This window comes from Halichondria panicea, chromosome 8 (genome assembly GCF_963675165.1).
Source record: "Halichondria panicea chromosome 8, odHalPani1.1, whole genome shotgun sequence".
NCBI classification, from domain to species: Eukaryota; Metazoa; Porifera; class Demospongiae; order Suberitida; family Halichondriidae; genus Halichondria; species Halichondria panicea.
Window position 1 is genome coordinate 2,664,053 of NC_087384.1, and position 21,763 is coordinate 2,685,815.

Below are 21,763 nucleotides of genomic sequence, written 5' to 3' on the forward strand. Positions count from 1 at the left end.
ACTTGCAGCTCGGTGTAAATTCCTTTTGATTTTGCTACCTTCAACATCTCATTGCTAATGTCACCACCATAAAGCTGAATTGCTTGTGGAGTTGATACAGAATTTAAAAGCAATTCACCAGCTAGGCCAGTTCCGCATCCTGTATCAAGAAGTTTGTGCTTCTTTCCAACATCATTTAAATGAAAGCTCTGCCATTTTTGAACAACACTCGTGTATCCAGAGTAGTTCATAGAATTTACATCAACTTCATAGCTGCTTGCCCACTGGTCGTAGGCAATTGATCCACCACCTTCTGCAATGAGTGCAACAAAACCTTTTGCTCTCTCAGAGAAAGGTAACTCGGCCATAGCCCGATAAATTAGTCCTATCAAGAGCCTTGGAATTTTGATTGCAGCGGTTAACGTGTGAAGATTAAAGGTGTCTAAGTGCCTCGAAAAATGCCGTAAGATGCGGTAATCTATAGCTGTGAAACCGCACAGCTGCACCTGCTGTGCTGCACCTGTGCATGCGGTTTAGTGCCTAGTTAATTAGTCACTAGCCTAAGGAGCACAGCAGGTGCAGCTGTGCGGTTTCACGTGCTAAAGAATACGTACCGTGTAGGCATAAATTAATTAATTAGGCAAGTCCTGACTAGTACAGAGATAGTAGTGTCTTGAGCTAGATAATTATCGGCTATGGTAGCATCAATGAGCAACAGTGAACTATGGCGACTAGGAATCAACAGTACTCTGACACAGCTTTTGGCCGCAATGCTTTATTCTATTAGTGTCATTAGCTATCTGCCCTCCATTCACAGATTTGTCACTAATCCCACTGAAGAGAACCTCAATGGAACAAGTCACTTTAAGGTTTATTATGAAGGTTTTATGGTGGCCGGCCTGCCACAAAATTAATGTAGTCTAGTGCTGGGTATAGGTACGATACAAAGGGGGAGACATCTAATTTCTGACCCCCCTGTCTTGCAGATCTTGAGAGCTATTTTATTTACCTATTCACTAACTACTATACTATGGTCAATAGGTTGCATGTAGGCAAAAAATTCTGGTAAATGAGACAGGGGGGGTATTACGAGATACCATTACATTTATCGCTAATTGGCTGCTCTATAGCATATCTTATATTGAAATACAGTTATTCTGTCTATAAAAACAGTTACTCCTTTTTTAACAGATACCTAGACGTAAGTGAATTTTACATGAGAAGAGAACTACCAATACCTCTACACAAAAACTGTGCACAAAGTAACGTGACCTCCTGTCAATTGCACGTGAGCAACTCGCAATTGATGAAATTTGCGCAAGCTTGTGCATATACATTATACGCAACGCACAGAATTCGTTAACAGTGAGTAAAGAATGCAAGTGAAGAGGAGCAACTCAAAATTGTCTCTACTTAGATTTTGTGAAGAAATCATTGTCTATCAGTGTGCGGTGAGTAGCTCTGAACGTTGAACGCGAACGTGCAGATCGATGTCATTGTTCAATTAATTACCACACCCCTAAAACGTCATGCTTAACATTTACTAGGAGATTACTACAATTATACCCTATCATGTGCAAGTCATGTTACTTTGTGCACAGTTTTTGTGTAGAGGTATCGGTATAGATAGACACTCTTCTCTTCTTATAATAGTCTTGATTTACTACTGGCACCCACTTAAATTTGGTCATTAAAATGTTTCTCCAGTATACTTACACAAACTATGGTGGTATCTCTGTCAACACATGCACAACTTTAAATTTCTTTGGAAAAAATACTATAGAGAGAGGTACATGCAGTAATGCAGTAGCGGATAATTTTCGGGGGGATAAAATATTCGTGGTTCAGCAATATTAAGACATTTCGTGGGTAATATTTTCATGGTTGCTTAGCTTTACGGTATTAGAATAGCTGAAGTTTTAAACAGTGCTCTCATAATTGGTTCTGTCTCACAATTAATAATTATACCCTCTTCTATCCAACTGGCTTAGTGAAATTATATAACTGCAGGTTGAACCAGAAGCTGGACTAGGAGAGTCAGAATTCTTCTATTCCTTAGCTATTGCTTGTATGTATATCGGATCAGTCACAGGAGGATTTTTATCTGCTTTTCTTGTTAAGTTTGTCCCATATTGGTATCTGTTCATCCTTTTTCTTTCTGCTCATGTACTTGGCTTTGTGCTGTATGGCACGGCAAGTCATGGGTGGGCACTGCTACCAGCAATGTTTTTTGTTGGGCTATTTGCAGGTGCTGAAGTTACATTGGTTTTTAACTATGCCACTGATATTAGTGTTAAGTATGTGGATCTGTTGAAAGAAAGAGGAAAAACGTTCAACTGTGACAAAACCAAAGTTGTCAAGATCCGAAACTATCTCTATGCAAGTCATTCCTTTGGGTATAGCATTGGGTTTATTGTTGCCACAGGTGAGCATCGTTCATCGTATAGCGTGAAATGTTCGCTGATTTCGTTGGTTTGCTATCCTACACGAAAATTAAGTCCACGAAAATTGTGCAACAAAATCCTTTTAGAGGCCATTCCACGAAATATAGTCTAAGTGCCTTGAAAATTTCACACTATGCAGTAATTTATATTGAGCAAAGTAGATACACATACACTTTTGGATGTACGTTTTGAAGCAATACATGTATATTTTTTTAATCGTAGGAGTAGCAGTTCTGCTGTCTCACTTACCTATTGAACAGTATCGATCAATTGCTTGGTTCAACATGGCTTGTGGTGTAACTGTACTACTATTGTTTATGTTTTTCTTTCGCGGTGAATCAAGTTGGGAAAATGTCAGCAACATCACTAAAATGTGCCGGTGCAGTTGCCAGTGTAAAACTGAAAAAGATATCAAGTTTGGATCACTTCAAATATTCATATCCTCAAAATCCATACCAATCATGCGAGTGTTTTATGCACATTAATTTATGCACATTAATTTTATATACCCTATTACTAATCATAATTGGTAGCATAATTAATGAGAATTGTGCTGGCATACTGGGCACCTTTAAATAATCAGCTTTCAAATTATGTCTACCTACCGTATAGCGTGTAATTTCGTAGGGCAAATATTCCTGGTTTTCGTGGTTGGAGGTCTGACCACGAATATGTTACCCACGAATAAAGCGACCTTGCCTACCTTTACCTGCAGTGCAAGCAGCAACCATGAAAATACTACCCACGAAATGTCTCAATATTGTTGAACCACGAATATTTTGTCCCCCGAAAATTACCCACTATACGGTATTACTATACTGTTTTGCAGAATGCATGCTAAAGCCATAATTGACCACATAGCTTCTGAGGTTGAACTCAACGCAAATAGACTTTAGTACGTACGTACTTGTATGACAACATGATCCTTGCAAGATTGTGATCCAAAATTGTCAATATTTATGCTGATTTTGCTCGTTTATTGCTTGCAAAACAATGTAATAAATATACGATAGTTCTTTATAAACATTTACTGCATGCATTGTATTGTGTTCATGAATGTTTCCTGAACATTGCTAATTACATTATTGTTAGTCTACATCTTCTCTCATTTGTTGAGATGATGAAGTGGGCCTATCTTGACGTTCTGCTGAATCCAGTTCTCAGTGACTCATTTGGCCTCTCTTTGGGAATGTCTTCCTACTTCTACTTGGCATTGGCAGTTCCTCGAATCTTAGGAACGGTGTTGTTGTAAGTGAACTATTTTTGACAATGTGATATTATCATTTACCCTCTCTCGGCCCTCCTCTATATAAGTAAAATGTAATGAAATACGAGCAAAATCTAGCATTGGTTCAGAGGCTTCATTCTAAATGTACAGTGTCAGGACTGTACTCTCAACCTCCTCACCCCAAATGTTACAATAATGCTAAGATGGCCATGAAATAATACCTTAGTATGAATTCTGATGTGGTGGCAAATACCACTCCTCTCCTAATATCTATCCTAATTATGTACAGGGTTATCCTACAGAGGATCAAGTTCACTACCCAAACAGTTGCGTTCATTGGTATTCTATTGTCACTGATTGGCTACTTACTAATATCAGACTGGCAAACCATTCCGTACGACCCCTGCACCAAATACAGTCCATTTCATCATCCAGAACTGTCACAGAATGATAGCTCACACCACACCCACAATGAAACAGAAATAAAATGGATGTTTGATACACGACCTGTGAATCGTGTTCCATTTACTACTGATTTATCGTTCACAGTGCATTCTGGTATTAATGGTAGTCACGATAAGCTTCCTACGAAAACCTCTAGTCGCTTACATTTAACTTGTCAAGTGAATGCAGATTGTTCCCTTGTTTGCGAAACACAACGAACCGATCAACTATGTTTAACGCTCATCTACCCAAACAGTGACAATCCATTACTTCTTAAACCCACAGCCTACTCTTGCTCTATACAACACAACACATTATGTATCAACATTTATCATCAATCTAAAAGGAACTTACTTCTACAATCGAACGCAAATGTTCAACGTCTGATGGTGCTACCAGCTGCTGTTTATGACAAGGCAAGTAACTCGTGTATGAATTCTATTGATGGACAATGTCACTGGATACCATTCTCAACATTAACACACAAGAAGTGTATTGACTGTCCCCCTATTTGTAGAGGAAAGCAACAAACGCTTCTTTTTCCACTCTTTATACTTGGAATGGCTCTCCAGGTGATGTCAAATCCATTAATATGGGTTCCCACAATCGCCCTTGCTACCAATCAGACCCCTAAGAGTATGCAGGTAAATATGCACTTATTATTAATAATTATGCCAAAAATTGTTTTGAGGTGCTTATTCTACACAGGCAATCATTATTGGTAGTATTAACGCCATCAATGCTGTTGGACAGAGCATTGGACCAATATTAGGTGAGTCCATGCACGTGTGCCCACATCGAACACAAGTCATATTATAATTATTTCACTGATGAAGTGTGTCAATCGTAAACCCTATAGAGTAAACCACCGATTATCGAACACATGCTATTTTTGAATGCTTATTCTCGAGGACAGCGGCTCAGAGTAGCACTGAAGTATAGACTACTGTAGTCTTTCTAATTATAGAACCACCCTAATACATGCACCAACCAGATAACCCTGCGTGTGTAGCAGGGGTAGAGTGATTGGTGTGTGTGTGTGCGTGTGTCAGTTTGTGTGGGTGTGTATGTGTGTGTGTGTGTGTGTGTGTGTGTGTGTGTGTGGACACAAACATGAGTTGTTTGAGCAAACTAGACACTGATAAATGAGAAATTAGTTGAAAAATAGGCTAATCCGCTATGGTTACAGTTGAAACTATATGTATGCGATCTTCGAAGGCGACAAAAACACTGTTTTCTAATCGAGGAAGCTGGCCGTGAGTTTGGATGCGATCTTCGAAGGCGACAAAAACACTGTTTTCTAATCGATCTAATCGAGGAAGCTGGCCGTGAGTTTGGACATGAATAGAGCCTTACCTATACCTATACTAGGTACTATTACTAAACTTAGTGGTCTGAGCCGCTGTCCTTGAGAACAAGCGTTCCAAAATAGCATGTGTTCGATAGTTGGTGTTTACTCTACTCTACTCATGATCAGTGTGCACATTTGATAACGTTGTGTCATATCCTATGCAGTGGATGCACTATATGAAGGAGCACAGAAGAGAACATTTATTCCATCTACTCTACTGGCCGTTTTACACATTCCTTTCTTAATTGGAATTATAATTTTGTATCAAAAGTTAGGACCTAAAAAATAGCGTAGACTCTAAGATGAAACAAAGTATACAAGTATCGAATGATACCAGTCAGTTTAATTTGTGCATTTCAGTGTTCACTGATTTTGTTTAGCAGTTTCATGGTCAATTGTGAATGGAAGCCTTTACGGAAAATAATTAAGGTTACTACAGTAGACTCTCGAGTACGCGGTCACCTCGATAATTACAACTGGCCATTCATTTTGGTTTGGCACGGATTGCTAGAGCTCGATGTTTACTGCACAAAACTCACCCTGAAATGCGGCCACTCGCTATTCTGTATACTGGCCAGTACTGATTGCCCCAAAACAATGTAATTTTGTGCGGCCGGATATGACTTTTGGGTGTGGTTTGGCAGATAAAATTGGATTACACAGACAGAACAAAATATTACTAATTTCTTTCGAGGTAAGGTCTTTTTAGCTGCGGCTATTTTCTAAAGTGCAGCCGGTACCTCGCTATTCCGGCCAAGCTGCCTCCCACTATGGTGACCAGATTAACGAGAGTCTACCAAATGTATAAATGGTGCAAAAATAAGCGTGCATTGGATTCGTTCGCCAGATGTTGCGAAGGGAATATTGGATATCTCATAGACTAGGCAATGTACAGAGGATAGTAGTCTCGCACTGGCACCTATTTAACGTTAGGTCAAGGCTAGCTGGTGCCAAATGTATAAATGATGCAAAGTATATTGGATCTGTCCGCCATATGTTGCGAAGGGAATTTGGATATCCATAGGCTGGGCAATGTACAGAGGACAGTAGTCTCCACCAGCCCCGATTAAAGTAATGTTAGGTCAGGGCTAGCTGATGCGAGACTAAGAGAAAAAGACCTACTTCGTTGGATGATATAATAGAGACATCTTTAAGATGCCACTATTATCAGCCATCCCATCACAGAATGGTTTGTATTACCATAGATTGAAGAGTTCAATCTATGGTATTACAAGGTTCATCAATGTATGTAGAATTGATCTTTACCCAGCGATCGTAATTTGAAGCAGCGGTAAAAAAGTCCTGCGTAGGCCTAACGCTCTCTACCAGATGTGCTAAACTAAAAAGTTTTAAATGGATATAGAGCTAGAGTCAGAGAAGTTTGGCCTTTTCTTGAAAAATGTACCATCCCAAGAGGCTACTAGGTCACACCCAAAGATCTTTAGTAATGAATTCTCGATGTTAGTCCTCCCAAAAGATGTAAGGCTACCGTGTTCAGAATTCACTGGACCACAGTCCAATGTCACCGTAGTTGTCAGCAAGCACACACCTCCAACCGTAAGTATATATAAGTGTGAAGGAACGATTTAGGGACAGTACATATTTTTCATATTTTTCAATTTGTTTGATCTGCAGCCCTCCAAATCTTTGGGGTTTCCACTGGAGGTAGTTCAAGGTGTATGCGTGGGACAGCCTATTATGCAGAATCAGGTGCACCTACCAAGCTCACATCCCAAAAATGAGAAACTCCCGACCAATCTGATCAATTCCGAACCTGTAGCAGACGTATCTACACTGATACCCCTAACTCTGGACGAAGCTCGCTATATTGCCTCTCTTTACTCCATCAGCACCAAGACCTCTTCCTCTCTGCCCAATCTATGGATTATGTGCTCTAGTGAGAAGCCAAAAATTGTTTCACTTGGAACTTCTTTCAACAATTCCACCCTCTACATCTACACCATCACGCTTCAAGAAACTCTTCACTCTGAGTCTAGCAGGAAAGGTGTTTTCAAGCAACAAAATCACTTCAATGGACCTGTGTTTAGTCGGTATGCGATTGCCGGCTCTTCAAGTAGCGATGACGATGAATCTGGTAGCTTGTCTGTCGAGTTTAACTGGTCTGAAGCTGAACGACCACTTAGTCTACCACCTGAAAGTTCCCACGCAGTAATCAAGGTGTCCGCAAAACCGGGCTATACTTTCTCACCTGTATTGGCTACCTACAGTGAGCTGTCCACTTTGCTCGCATTTTGTCTCTCTGGGGTGTCCGAATGGCCACTTCAAGAGCACCCCAGTCAGCAAGATACAATGGGCCAGCTAACTAAGAAGATTGACTCATTTCTCGGTGATGTAGCCTCCCCTCTCACACAAGTGCTGGACACGACTGTGATTTCACCTACTGCTGACAATAGTATTTACGAGACGAGAAAGGATTTAGATTTTGCTGAGCGACTATGGATGTTTGCTAAAGATGTGACTAGCCTGGATGAGCTTCAAGAGATATTTGGCGCTGTTTTCAAAGCTCTTCTTCTCGGACAAGTACAACCTTTTGTTCACCGTACCAGCTCCTCAACACTCGCAATACTCCTGCGTCAATTACTGCAGTGTTCCTCCACTGAAGAGAGACAAGCACTTGCCCCGAGGTATCAGTCCCTCCTCTCACCTACCAAACTACTACCTTGCCTCATACAAATAGGCTTGGAGAAAATGAGACGTGATTATCGAACGTTTTTCATCAGCTCAGATATTGTCACAGACAACCAACTGGACCATTTTTTCTCTGAATTTTCCTCACAATCACAGCTAGCTAAATGCCGCATTCTGTGCAAGCTGCACTGTGTGCTGGAGATCAACGCATCGCTTCTCTCATTTCTCAACCTACCCTCTTCTGTTTTATCGTCGTTGACTAAAACTGCTCTCCAAGTTTATCGAGAAATGCCTTTCAAGTCGTTCTCTACTACACCTACATTTTCACTGCCCCTTGCCCCATATTCACCAAGCCTCAAGTCGCTAGTCTGTCTATGCAACAAACTCCATCCAACAACCTGGAAGGCCACACAGGGCAAGGAACAAGCTATGATCTTGTACAGGAACGAGCCGCTGTATGGAAAAAGCGAGGACAGTGACAATTATTCTGTATACAAAGCTAGATGTGACATTTCATATTTGTGATCGTATGCAGCTACGTTTTATGCTAAGTGTTATAATTATACTTAATTTAGGTCTATACCAGAAACTCCACATGCAAATGTCATGCAACTTTGTCTCTAAAAAGCCACGCCCATCTAATTAGTTTTGCTGACATAAACATTAATGTTCATGTAGAACTAGACGAATGGCAGTTCCTGCTGAAGAGTGGAGGCATCCAGACAAGAGGAGAATAATTATCAAGAAGCTGTAAGTCTTGAAAATCAATCACCAAAGCTGACGGGCTAGCCTGAATATCAGTCCGTATGTAATTATTCTGCCTGCGTACCGATCTGTACTGTTATGTGGTACGCACACTATCAGGGCTGCATTGAGGGGGGGGCGAGGGGGGTAATTCGCCCCCCCTAGAATTTGGCAGATTCCTTTATGCTGCTATAATTCTGATGACTTTGTCCCTCCTACATTTTTTAATTGCCCAATTCGCCCCCCCTGATCCAAAATCCTGGATGCAGCCGGCCCTGACTATAATTATTATACCGTGTTTATTTAACTGTGTATATGCCCTTTTTTCTTGTGAATTTGATGTGGTCCAATTGGAGGTTGGGTCAATAAAGTTAACGATGACTCTAATTTTCACGGCTGGTATCCCCCCACTAGCATCCGTCTTTCTCAGTGCCACTATTATGATTTTCCAGTGGCACATAAATAGAACACACAAATAAACTACAATACCAGTTTGGCGCTTAGCAGTAGAACGTAGAGTAACAATAGCTGTTTCTACGAGGCTATCATATCAGTTGTACAATTAAAAGACGTGTATTTTCTAAGTACCTAAGCCAGCAAAAAATAACTTGGCGCTCAATTCGATAAATTATTTTGTGGGCTCGGCGCTTCTATTAGAGTAAGTACTGTAATTAGAATAAAGACGGTACTTTTATCATACTGTAGAAACTGGATTATTAGCGCTTGCTCGATTATAAGCATATATATATTTATTTTAAGCGCATGCAGGTTTTTTCTTCGAATTGTAGCACTTTTCCAATTATGCAAAGGAGCTAACTATGAGATGTACTGTCTGTATAGTGTGATATCCATCTGAAAGGACTCTTGGGCAAGCTGTTACCTTGTCTGAAGAGAATAGAGACTTAGATGAGGTGGACTTTACCCTTTTTGTTCCATTTCCTGGTCAATTTGTTATACAATGAACTGTAGCATAATAATAATTATGATATAGCATGATATAGGTCTAGTTAGGGTAGCCTGCTTCCCTAGCTCACTCACTTTCTAGCTAGCTAGCTGTCACAGAGACATCCGGTTACTGGGTGGGGCTAAAAATGACTGCAATAATTATAGGCGCATTCTCGAATATAAGCGTATGCAGCTCTGCTATTGACCCCATGAGCGCGTGCACTAATAATACGGTAGATTTGTAGGAGAGAGGGATTGGAAACGGATGTCAAAACGTCTACTTTTACACAGGGGGTATGGCTTAATTCTGAAACCTGTTGCCCTTGGAAATACTTAAGGCCGACTTTTCTAAAACTTGTTTTCCATACTCTTTGTTGGTGGGTATCGTGTGGAAAATTTAATGGTCAAATAATGCTCTCGATTGTTGAGAAATGGCTAGAGGTACATAGCGTTTTCTTTCACACTTCTGAGATGCTTCTGTACCTATGATATTTATACACTGTAGTATAGCTAAGACTGCCTAACTAAGTAGTGTACCAGGTCACATAATGACCTCAAGTGTCAAAAGTGTCAAAAAAAGTGCAAGTTGTGTCTCTTAGCCTGAATTTTTTTAGTATATAGGCCTCGAGTACAACCGGGGCAACACGGATGACAATTCGTTTCCAATCCCTCTTTTCTTCATCTAATAATGGCAGCACATTATTTCTGCCATATACATGTACAGTTTGCCTTTCTACATGTACCTTTTAAAGTTAAAATTAAACCCCTCGAAAATTTCGCGCTATACGGTATGTCATATTGATGCAAACATTCTGTCTGTACTGGCTTTATTCTTTAACTGCTGTAGTTGATGGCGAGCATGCGTATATATATGTACAGTAGAACCTCGGCCATCCATTATTCAGAACTCGATTATCCGGCATGGCAAGGATAGGGTAAAGTTCAACTAGTAATTCAATCATGGCGTGGTACGTATCTATTCGATTATCCGTTATCCAGCCTGCCTCTGTAACCAAGGTGTCTGGATAGTCGAGGTTCTACTGTACAAAGGTCATTATAATTATGTCTACCCTCAAACGCAGAGAGGAGGCTTACTCGGGCGGCTTGACTGGTATACAGCAGAGCCCTCAAGAGCTGGAGCAAGCTGTCTATGACAAGTCCAAGACTAGAGTGAGTGTTCACAATGTATGTTAGTATGCTAATAGTCCTTTAAGGTGTTCTCTGTGCCTTTAGTGCCATTTTGGTGAGTACTTCCCATCAGTTTGTTTCAATAATCAACTGTATTATTATACGCCTCCCGAAAATCCTGGTGGGCGTGGCACGGTAAGGGTTAATGTAGCTCTCTGTTTATAAAACACAAAATTTGAGCATGTTCATATCTAGGGCCGTTTGATCCTGTTTTGTTTGCAGCAGTGTTTCATCTAGGATAAAAAGTTTGGGGAGAGGGATTTGGGCGTGCTTTAAAATGTTTGACTAAGTTGAGATAATTACATTAACCAATGTGACAAAGTCATTATTCTACTAATAATAATGAAAGCACTGCAGGTGCTGATGCCTCGGTGGAGATGGCAAAGCTATATAACATATAATAGCTTTTATACACATGATGAACATTTTTGCAATTTTGCTGCATGTAAACTCAAGGAGTGGGTAATGATCGACCATGATTGTTGTTAAAAACGATCGATGCCAAAGTTTAAGTCTAAAATTAATGGCTGCATCAGCAGAGCCTTGCAGCTCTCTTCTCACTCTTGCAGCTACCAATAGCTAGCGTTCTAGTGCAGAGCTAACTACTCAGTAGAGTCTGGGGAGGTCGATACGAGCGGACATGTTTCGACGTAAGAGTATTCAATCCTCACGCAAGCTTCAACAGACAATCGACCCTAGCCAGCACCTACCGGAAACATAAACTATCAAAAAAGGATGTATGAACGAAGAGTAAGACAAATTGAACATTCGTCCTTTACACCACTTGTCATGTCTGCTACTGGAGGCTTGGCCACGGAAGCCACAACCTTTTACAAAAGGCTAGCCGCACGCCTTGCTGACAAATAGGAGCACTCGTACTCATCTACCATGGCATGGCTCCGTTGCCGATTGACTTTCTCACTACTGCGTTCCGCCTTACAGTGTATCCACGGAGCTCGTTCCGGCATCGGTCACGCTTTCAAAGCAATGGACCTCTGAACTGCAAATAGGTTAAACTAATAATTATCATCATTACACTGTATACTTTACCTTTATTTTTAGTACTGCCATCTTATATTTTAAAGGGGACACTCCCCCCCCCCTAAAAAAAACTACTAAGTAGAGTAGTAACACTCGGTAAACAAGTTTGGCTACGTGCTCTTTTGAAAAGGCTGCAATGGCATTCCAAGTAAGCAAAACAGGCATAACTTGAGAACGAAGCATTATTTTGTAAATCTACGAATGAAAACATGACTAGAAGCCCATATAGAAACTCTTACTTGCGCTTCATTGATCGTTGAGCAGCTGTAGCAGTCTACACATACCACACACACACACACACACACACACACACACACACACACACACACACACACACACACACACACACACACACACACACACACACACACAAATACACTGCCATATTATCGGTATACCTCGCTTGCGCATGCGCACCGAGGCATAATTGTTACATAGTCAGATCAGTCACTACTGTAATAAATGTAATGGTTATGTTTGTGGTAAATGTACTTGGACTTCCGGCTTACTGGGAATGTACTGTACGCATACATACTTTTACCATGTTATCCTATATACATCCAGGAGGAGTACAATCATTACCTACAGCAGGTGTTGCTGAGACTGGCCAGAGGGAGGAGATCAGGTCAGGGATACTAGTAGTAGTAGTAGTTTGTGAATAGCAGGGGGCGGGGGTAGGAGACATGATAAGGTGTGTGGCACATACGTAACAGAGACTTTGTCTCTTTGTTTAATATCGATAATTATTGTGAAGCTGCTTACTCATTTCATGATAAATGTTTGAGTGTAATGGCAACTTTATGGGACCATTGTCATCTTGTTTCAGGCGGTCCAACGGGCGGGAACATGATGCAACAGGGTGGAATGGGAATGAACCCTACTCCCAGCTATACCCAGCCTCAGTACTCACAGTACTCCAGTGGGGTTCGGCCAGGTGAGCATGGGTGGGGGGGGGGGGGGGCACTTATTAAAATGCAGTTTGCTATCAGAATGGCATGGTTTGCTTTATGTAGCAAGATAATACAATTTTGGTTGTCTATCGACTAGTTGAATATCGTATCCTCTGCAGGTGTTGATATGAGTATGGGGATGAACCAGACATCTCAGCCCCCAGGCTATGTTCACCATGGCGGCTATCAAAGGCCTGTGGTGGCCTCTCACCCTAATCAGCCGTTCAATCAGATTAGGATGCCTGGCCAACAGCAAAGTGAGTAAAGAGTTGCCCACCCACTTTCAATGCATGAAGTGCCCATAGCATGAGTTTGGAAAATTAAATATGCAGTCGAGAGACCTTCATAATCAATAGTATCAGTGAAACGAAGCTATACTTTTGCTACACAGTTGTAGTCTCTTTTATTTATTTATTACCACTCCCTCCCCAATGCCCACAATAATGTATGTTAGACACTACATAGACTTGTGCTTTTGATTGCTTCAGTAGCTGATTTGGACGGGGGTAATAGTTATACTCCCCGCAGTGTACGGCCAGCCCCCTATGGCGAATCAGGGTGGGTATACCGGAATGCCTCCTCGATACAACGTCCACCCCAACATGATACCTGGGGGCATGATGAGAGGTAAGTTCCTCCCCTTTATATACTGGCTGCACTGCAGGTTTAGCTTGCTGTTGGTCTCAAAAATGGTTGCTATTGTATGTGTACATACATGGATATGTACAGGGTGTTATACGGGGGGGGGAGGGGGATATCCCCTCCCCCCTAAAATTTAGCTCACTACTATGATGAGAACGCTTAGGCAACCTCAAAACTGACCTAAGACCACTTAAATGAAAGCACCGCGGGTGCTGATGCCTCGGTGGAGGTGCCAAAGCTACAGAACATAAAGCTACTAATAGCTAGCTTTTATACACACATTGATTATAATTATCATGATGAATTTTGCTGCATGCAGAATCCAGAATCACAGGGAAACTCAAAGAGTGGGTAATGATCGACGATGATCGTTGTTAAAACAATCAATGCCAAAAGTTCAAGTCTAAAATTAATGGCTGCAAGTCAACAGAGCCTTGCAGCTCTCTTCTCACTCTTGCAGGTACCAATAGCTAGCGTTCTAGTGCAGAGTTAACTACTAAGTAGAGTAGCAACACTCGGTGAACAAGTTTTGCTACGGACTCTTCTGAAAAGGCTGCAATGGCATTCCAAGTAAGCAAAACTAGGCATAACTCGAGAACGAAGCTTTATTTTGCAAATCCACAAATACCAAGCCAAGAAAACATGACTAGAAGCCTATAGAAACTCTTACTTGCACTTCATTGATCCTTGAGCAGCTGAAACAGTCTACACACACAGACACACACACAGACACACAAACACACTACCGTATACCTCGCTTGCGCATGCGCACCGAGGCATAACAACACATTTTTTCCAAGCATGTCCCTGGGTCAGCAATGTTGCATACTAACAGGTAGAGTCTCTTAAAAACAGTTGACTGATCTGAAAACTTTTAGACCCTTCCTTTCAATTTTTCAAAATTCCTGGATCTGCCACTGCGCGTGCCTCTTCTACTTTAAAATCCTGATGTATGTGTCCCTTGAATATATCCCATACACATGCACCCACCGCAGGACAAGTGCCTGGAATGACACAGAGACCAAACCAAGGTAAGGTACATGTATGCCTACTTGGTATGTATTTAGTGGAAATCTGAACGACATGTTAAATTGTGTACATGCATGTCTTAAATTTCCATTTGAGTATTGTTATTAACGTTTCTGTGTGTTGTTCTCGCAGGTGTCCCTGGAATGGCTCCTGTCCAGAACCCATCTGCCAGTAACTATGCGGGAGTGCATTCAGTGCAGGCCATCAGTAACCCTTCCTACACCGGACCTACCGTGTCTCAAAGCTTCTCTCAGGCTACACCAATCGGCATGCAAGTGAGTGCCTGTGGTTCTTTTATTGACATTGTGACAGTTGCTTTAACGGACAGGAGTTAAAAGCGGTAATTCCTATAATGCAGTGGACCCATAATTATGCTACTTTGAACTGGTATTATTGTAAAGTGCTAAAAAGCAAATAATTAATGATTAATTATTTCGCGGATAGCCCCTTACACTACCAGAAGTATACCAAATTTCGAGTTGCATAGTTTTCGAGGTTTAGGTAAATCTGTGAAAAGACTTTATTGTTGTCAACTTTGAATGCATTGGAGATGAGTGCATGTAACTCTTTGATTGGTCTCTCACATTTTGTGCAATGATTCCTTTTGGCTTCAAGTTTATCACCTCACAATGCACACACACACACACATACAGCCCTCGTCAAGACCGGACGCTCCACCCACATCAGCACCGGCCAATATGGCTGGTGATCAATCAGGGGTTAAAGTTCAACAAAGTGGTCCCGGAGGCAATCCACCCACACCACACCCACCATCAATGCAGGGGGTAATTCGCTTATAGCTTTCAGCCTAGTACCGTATATCTTCTAATTTATCGGACACTTCTAATTACCCGGACACTCTTTTGGGCAATTTTCGTTGTTCTAATACAACGGACACTCCAGTACTTTAATATTACATTTATTCTAAATATCCGGACAATACCTTGAAAAGTTGAGTTACCATTCATAGACGGCAAGTAAGACTTGGAGTGCTGCAGTTAGATAGCTTTGAGTAGCTAGTTTTAGATAGTTAGTGCAACTATTCAGTCGTACCTTGTTCTATTAAACTTAGCTAGCTCGCATGCAGCTGCTTGCTTGTTCTAATTATTCCGGACACTTCGCATGCTCTATAAAAATCTGTTCCAATTATACCCGGACAATTTCCAAAATAATTATTTTTTGCTGTCCGATAAATTAGAAGATATACGGTAATTTGAATTATAAGTTTAATGATTCAAGTATACATGTAGGATAGTTACGTACATACGTTGAGCATACGCACCACACACAGTGTGTGAATGTGTTACAAGTTGTTATCCACACACGTACACAGGGTGTGCCATCTCCTGCCCCGCCCACACCCCTACTGCCAGCGTCCCCAGCAACCAGTGGTGTTGGAAGCCCTGCACAGCAACCATCCATCACCCCTGAGGAGAACGAGGTATACATGAGGAAACTGGCCGAGCTACAAAAATACATCCCCCTTCTGCAAAAGTGGATCTCAAAACTCACCAAAGAGGATAGAAACAACCAGTTGCCCAAACTGAAGCAGCTCTACAGCCTTCTCTCCAGCAATAACAAAAGGTGTTATTTCAACATTTGGTTGTTATCATTATATGCAGCACATTAATGAACCCTCTGGCTACTACATGTATCCTTGATTGATTAGAACAAGCTCACTGTTTGTGGATTTTGTATATTCATTGCAGGGTGCCTATATCCACTCTAATGCGGTGCGGAGAGGCACTGGACAAGATGTTCAATAATGACCAATCGTCTCGGGAGTCCCACTCGTCCTTCTCGGACCCCACCACCCCTCAGGCTAGACCCCCTGTAACTACCCCCCACAGTGAGCCAGTCGTACCACAATCTAAACTCGTGGAGCCTCGACACTCACCCTCCCTCCTCGAGTTCAAGAGAGTGCCCTCACCCCCGTCCAATTATGAGTCTCTGCTGGGGGCCATTCACACTCGACCCCTACCTCCTGAGAGACTACCCCCTGCCAAGAGAATGTGTAATAGAGGTGTGACTGCACACACCATTGTTTATTGTTTGCAGTGCCTTAAAAAATACTTCTAACCTCATTCCTACATAATAAAAAAAATAAGAGTCACACTCTTCTTGCACACTCTTCTTTTTTTTATGTACCTGTAGGAATGAGGTTAGAAGTATTCACACTCTGAGTGTAGAGTACTGTACTAGTTCTTATTGGATGTGCTGGGCATAATATTATTATTGTAACCACAAATATTTAGTTTGCCTTCAGGGGTTATCACGCTCGGACTGTTCTTGTATAAATGCAGTACACTCAGAGGTTGGTTGCAAGTATAATTATTGCATTCATATTTACAGATGAGCCATTGATTCCGTTTGGGCTTATGAGAGAATTGGCAACCATCTCCAAGGTGAAGGTTAAGCAGTTTCCGAGTGAAAACAGATTTGACAAGTCCACAATACTTCAATGCGCTCTAGGTAGGCATATCCGCACACACTGTAAATTGAGTTTACACAATCATTCTAATCACATCTTACATGTACATGTACTGAGCTGTAAGAATAGAACACGAAGCATTAAACTTGGCAGTATACAAAAATGTGTACCAACGAAAATTACTCACTATATACTGTACTTACATTAAGTAACTCAACTTTCCCCACGCACATAATTATGTAGTTCATTGCCTAGTAACCCAGAGGTGACCTATATTTTTGTACACAAAGTTTTTATTTGGGACCTGGGTGCCTGGCCTTGATATCATAATGATTTGACAATCGATGGTCAGTCAAACTTTTTATACATAAACGTACTAGCCATCATGATTTATCTCCATCACACACCCACACCCACACAGATGATGATGGTCTCTACCCTGTACCTCCGCTTACAATCCGTATACCCTCCAACTATCCCCTTGTCTCCCCTGTCTGTGACCTCACCTCCTATCACACCTCCACCAACTCCACACTTGTCATGGAGGTAGGGCGAACTCTGTCCGAGCGACTTTCCCGAAGTGTCCACACCTACTCACTCTCGTCTCTACTCTCAGACTGGGAAATGTGTGTGCTTAGAGCAATGTCAAATCAACTATTAACTTCTGATGCTAGTTTATAGTCAATGATATTCAGATTAATTTCTCATAATTATTAAAATGTAGGTACTTGAATTGGTTACTACTATTATAATTATGTGCACACTATACCACAGTAACGAAGATAGAGCACACAATAATTCAGTTGCTAATTTTGCTATATAATTATAGATCTATGTACATGTAGTAGATTAATTATTGATCTGTGCAATGATCTGTGACAAAAATGCTTTGCATAATTTTTGTTGCGCATGCGCATTAGTTCTCCCTCGTGGCATAATTATAGTAAAGAAATAATTATCACTGAAAATATTCTAAGTCCATATATTCCAGTCTCAGTGGTCTAAGCAGGGTGCAGTGGTAAGTGATAAATGTGTATAATTATTATAATAATTATTATGTTTATCTAGCTCACTAGAATAAAACTGTGACTGCAATTTAAAGGGGGGGGGGGGGGCGGCATGTCGATAAACTATTTCAAAACCATGCAAGGGTACGTTACCGGGTACGTTACCTTCGAAGAAAAGGGCTACCCTGAGTACGTCAACCCAATTCCAGGGTGTCCCAAATCCAAACGAAGGTATACCTACAATGTTCGTCAATGCAAGCAATACCGTTTGTAACAAAAATCAGGCTCACAATATAATTATACGTGTTCCGAGCTTTTCGTGACGCATTGAGAGCTGCCTGCTCACACGACATGTGTACCTAGCCACGTGGCTGCAATGTTTATGGTTTATGGAGTTCATAAAGTTAAGAGAGGAGTATCCAGCTTCCACGCACATTCCATTCTACGTCTTGGACTATAAATACGTCACTAACACTTGTAGACTAGCTGTGTAAACTGTTTGCCATGAATAACATCAAACGCTGGCTGGAGGTACAAACCACAGCATGACCACATGTATTACTTTTGCGTGTTTGCTGGTATCATTTAACCACTACACCTACGCACCCACTAAAATGTGGTTTGAGAGTGACGTTTGACTAATACTAAAACTGCCATAGTTGGATACTCCTCTTAGTTTATGAACTCCTGGTGTAATTTAAGCGCCATCTCAGACTGAACAGGTCCTAAAAAAGTGCCAACGGTTGCTGTATTAAAATGGCACTTATAAAAAGGCTACTTTTTGGCCTATACAATTATATGAATGCATTCCTCAGCTGTAACATAATTATCAAACATCTCTGCCTGAGTACCAAGAGACTGCACTAGCTAGACACTACACTAGCTGTAGCGCATCAAGCGCCACCATAATTAAGCGCCAGTGGGCTGAACGCAATTTTTGAGGTTCTAAAAGATGCGCCACTCACATAAGGAATTAATTTTTTCTGGCGCTGTGTATACATCGACTACAGTACTACTCCTATGGATACCGACTGTATATTGGTTTGTCTAAGAGACAGAAAGAGACAACTTGCCACATGTACTAGCACCACGTACTCAAAATAAATCAGGATCAGACAGAGAATCAATCTCCGGCGGCGGTTAGAACACAATTATCAGAGTAAGACATCGTATACAGGGTTGCATACAGGATTTTTACACACATGTATACAGTAATGATCATGTTGGAATTGTTCAATTTGTGCTATCTTATAATAGTACGTCCCTTCGTGCACCCGTTTATGAGAGTTGCATATTTTTTTCTCCCCCGTACTGATCCTCTCGTATGCTTGAGAAAGAGCCTTAACAGAGTGCGTTAGTAGTTGCAGGGGATTAACAGTCATGAGTATATAGTGGCTACATGGTAGAATGAGAATTATAATACCGTATAGAGGGTAATTTTTGTGGGGCAAAATATTCGGGGTTTTCGTGGTTGAAGGTCTGACCACGAATATTTTACCCACGAATGAAACGAAAAATCCTCAACCATTTTAATCGTTACGACGCAGTTCTCTGTAAACATTTTCAGCCACGGCCGTTATTCGAAAACATTATATTGTCATTTGACAGCGTGCAGTGACTCGACAAGTACCGTATAGCGGGTAATTTTCGGGGGACAAAATATTCGTGGTTCAGCAATATTGAGACATTTTGTGGGTAATATTTTCGTGGTTGCTGCTTGGATTGTAGGTAAAGGTACTGTGTTATAGTACTATAGATCTATACTACCGTATAGCGCTTGATTTTCGCGGATTTTGTGGGTTAGAATTCTACACGAAAATTAAGTACTCGAAAATTTTTCTTTAATTAGAATTACCTGCTATAACATGCAAAGATTTAAAGGCGTGGCTTTCGGTAAGCTGTCATTCCGCGAACATTGTGCAATGAAATGGCTTTTAGAGGCCAATCCACGAAATATAAGTGCCTCGAAAATTTAGCGCTATACGGTATCAGTTCTATCAAGAGTTTACCAACTCTTGGTTCTATTTATATTTATAAAGTGTACATACAATTCCTCAATTCCCTTCCTTAAAAAGTATATGCAGTTAATTATGTTTGTCTAGTGTGGGGTAATAGTTTGTTCATTGTGCTAAACTATCACTGTTGTCTTTAGAATTGCGAAAACAGGATGACTGAAGAGATGTACCAAGTGTTTGTGGTAGGCATGGGAGCAGAAGTGGCAACCATCAATGTAAGTACCACCCAAGAAGCCTTCTTATCGACAACTATCAAGAAATTCAGAACCCTTCTCAACAAAAAGTGGCCAGAATGTGGAACCGACCCTGACGATGTAAGACTTTTATTTGCAGGCAAGCAACTCGAAGACAAGCTAAGAAGCGGGGGAGAAGCCACTCTGGAGGATTATAATCTCCAAAGAAACTCGACCATTCATCTTGTGTTTCGTCTCCACGGGGGTAGCCGACCTCCTAGTTTCACACAGCGAGTATCACCACCACCTCCAGTTGAGAAACAGCACCAGTCTGATGACTTTTCCTTGAAATTCACTAAAGATATTCCGGATGCAATCACAGGGATGAGTGACCCTGATGATCAACCAAGGGTAATGATGACTTGTAGACATGCTGTTGATCCAAACACCCTCACAGCCTGGTGCCGCAGTCTGTTGGACAAGCAAGAGTGGGAATTTTTCTGTCCAGCAGTGATCGGCGCCACGAACAAGCAGTGTAAAAAGATTTGGGAGTATTCGGAAGTTCGAAAGGTGGCACTTTTTAACGAAGCAGAGCAAAAGTTTTTTGAGAGCAAGATGTCTGAGTATGCAGCTCAGATGTACTGCGATATGAAAGAGTGCCCCGGTTGTCGTTCATTTGTGGAGCGTAGGGATCTCAAAAACTTACGTGTTCACTGTGGCATTTGCACAAAGAAGAATAGGAAGGAATTTGATTTTTGTTGGCACTGTGAAAAAGAGTGGTCTGGACCAGTTACATCGGCTGTCAGGTGTGGTAGTTCTGATTGCGCTCACCCATCGATCCCAAGTATTCGTGATGCCAAGGTCATTCGTATCAATGAGAAAGAAGTGCCTTGTCGCCGTGCCTGTCCCACTTGTGGAGTGGTGGTTGAACATAAGGGAACAGGTGGTTGTAAGTTCATTGTTTGCCCACGGTGCAAAAAGGAATTCTGCTTTCTCTGCCTCAAGGTTAAGGTTGTTTGCTTGTCTGCAGCCCCTGCATCTTGGTACGGCTCCTGCAGCAAACCTGTGGCTCCAAAACAGACAAGCATTCCAGTTTGGTCGAGAAAATAACTTCACCGGGAAAAACTGTAAAAACATAATTATAGTCTAACACATTTAACTTTGCATTTAATCATAATACAAGAACTTATGTATAATCTCAATTTTCTTTGTATAAGATTGCATAATCTGCTTCAACTAACAAGAGAAAACTCTTGGTACTAAGTAGAGTAGTCTAATAATGAATAAGTTTTGCTATTATGCACTCTCTTCTGAAAGGCCAAAAGGCTGCAATGGCAGCAAAAACAAGTAGGCATAAGTCGAGTACCTCCTTATTTTTCAAATCCACTAGGTTAATCCAAGACAGCAATGTAGTCAACATTTTTTTTGTAAGATATGCATATAACCAAGGTAGCTCAAATGGCTAGTGTGAAGACTTCCCCTGGATAACACAAAAACCAAAAA

At 41.3% G+C, this 21,763-nt stretch overlaps 4 protein-coding genes across 6 annotated transcripts; all 4 read left to right on the forward strand.

Annotated features, from left to right (window-relative positions):
- The first annotated feature begins 586 nt into the window (after positions 1–586).
- On the forward strand, positions 587–5,853 carry LOC135340551 (uncharacterized). Of its 2 annotated transcripts, XM_064536907.1 has the most exons (9): positions 706–848; positions 1,171–1,267; positions 1,333–1,430; positions 1,990–2,404; positions 2,646–2,859; positions 3,504–3,671; positions 3,941–4,739; positions 4,804–4,867; positions 5,611–5,853. In XM_064536907.1, the coding sequence occupies exons 3-9, from the start codon at positions 1,356–1,358 to the stop codon at positions 5,733–5,735; spliced, it is 1,860 nt and encodes a 619-aa protein (XP_064392977.1). In that variant the 5' UTR covers positions 706–848; positions 1,171–1,267; positions 1,333–1,355; the 3' UTR covers positions 5,736–5,853. The 2 variants fall into 2 exon arrangements, with proteins under 2 accessions (XP_064392976.1, XP_064392977.1); XM_064536906.1 differs by lacking the exons at positions 1,171–1,267; positions 1,333–1,430 and having other exon boundaries at positions 587–848.
- Positions 5,854–6,751: 898 nt separating this feature from the next.
- On the forward strand, positions 6,752–8,712 carry LOC135340346 (protein zwilch homolog). The gene is made up of 2 exons (XM_064536671.1): positions 6,752–7,003; positions 7,082–8,712. The coding sequence occupies exons 1-2, from the start codon at positions 6,800–6,802 to the stop codon at positions 8,618–8,620; spliced, it is 1,743 nt and encodes a 580-aa protein (XP_064392741.1). The 5' UTR covers positions 6,752–6,799; the 3' UTR covers positions 8,621–8,712.
- Positions 8,710–17,962, forward strand: LOC135340345 (mediator of RNA polymerase II transcription subunit 15-like). Of its 2 annotated transcripts, none has more exons than XM_064536669.1 (13): positions 8,710–8,845; positions 10,867–10,954; positions 12,578–12,638; positions 12,840–12,947; positions 13,083–13,220; positions 13,492–13,590; positions 14,601–14,636; positions 14,767–14,909; positions 15,288–15,419; positions 15,968–16,218; positions 16,344–16,657; positions 16,987–17,106; positions 17,487–17,962. In XM_064536669.1, exons 1-13 carry the CDS (start codon positions 8,784–8,786, stop codon positions 17,744–17,746), a joined length of 1,812 nt encoding a protein of 603 aa, XP_064392739.1. In that variant the 5' UTR covers positions 8,710–8,783; the 3' UTR covers positions 17,747–17,962. The 2 variants fall into 2 exon arrangements, with proteins under 2 accessions (XP_064392739.1, XP_064392740.1); XM_064536670.1 differs by having other exon boundaries at positions 16,344–16,648.
- A 7-nt stretch (positions 17,963–17,969) lies between these two features.
- On the forward strand, positions 17,970–21,476 carry LOC135340347 (uncharacterized). Its single transcript, XM_064536672.1, has 2 exons — positions 17,970–18,083; positions 20,225–21,476. Exon 2 carries the CDS (start codon positions 20,240–20,242, stop codon positions 21,368–21,370), a length of 1,131 nt encoding a protein of 376 aa, XP_064392742.1. The 5' UTR covers positions 17,970–18,083; positions 20,225–20,239; the 3' UTR covers positions 21,371–21,476.
- Positions 21,477–21,763: the final 287 nt, after the last annotated feature.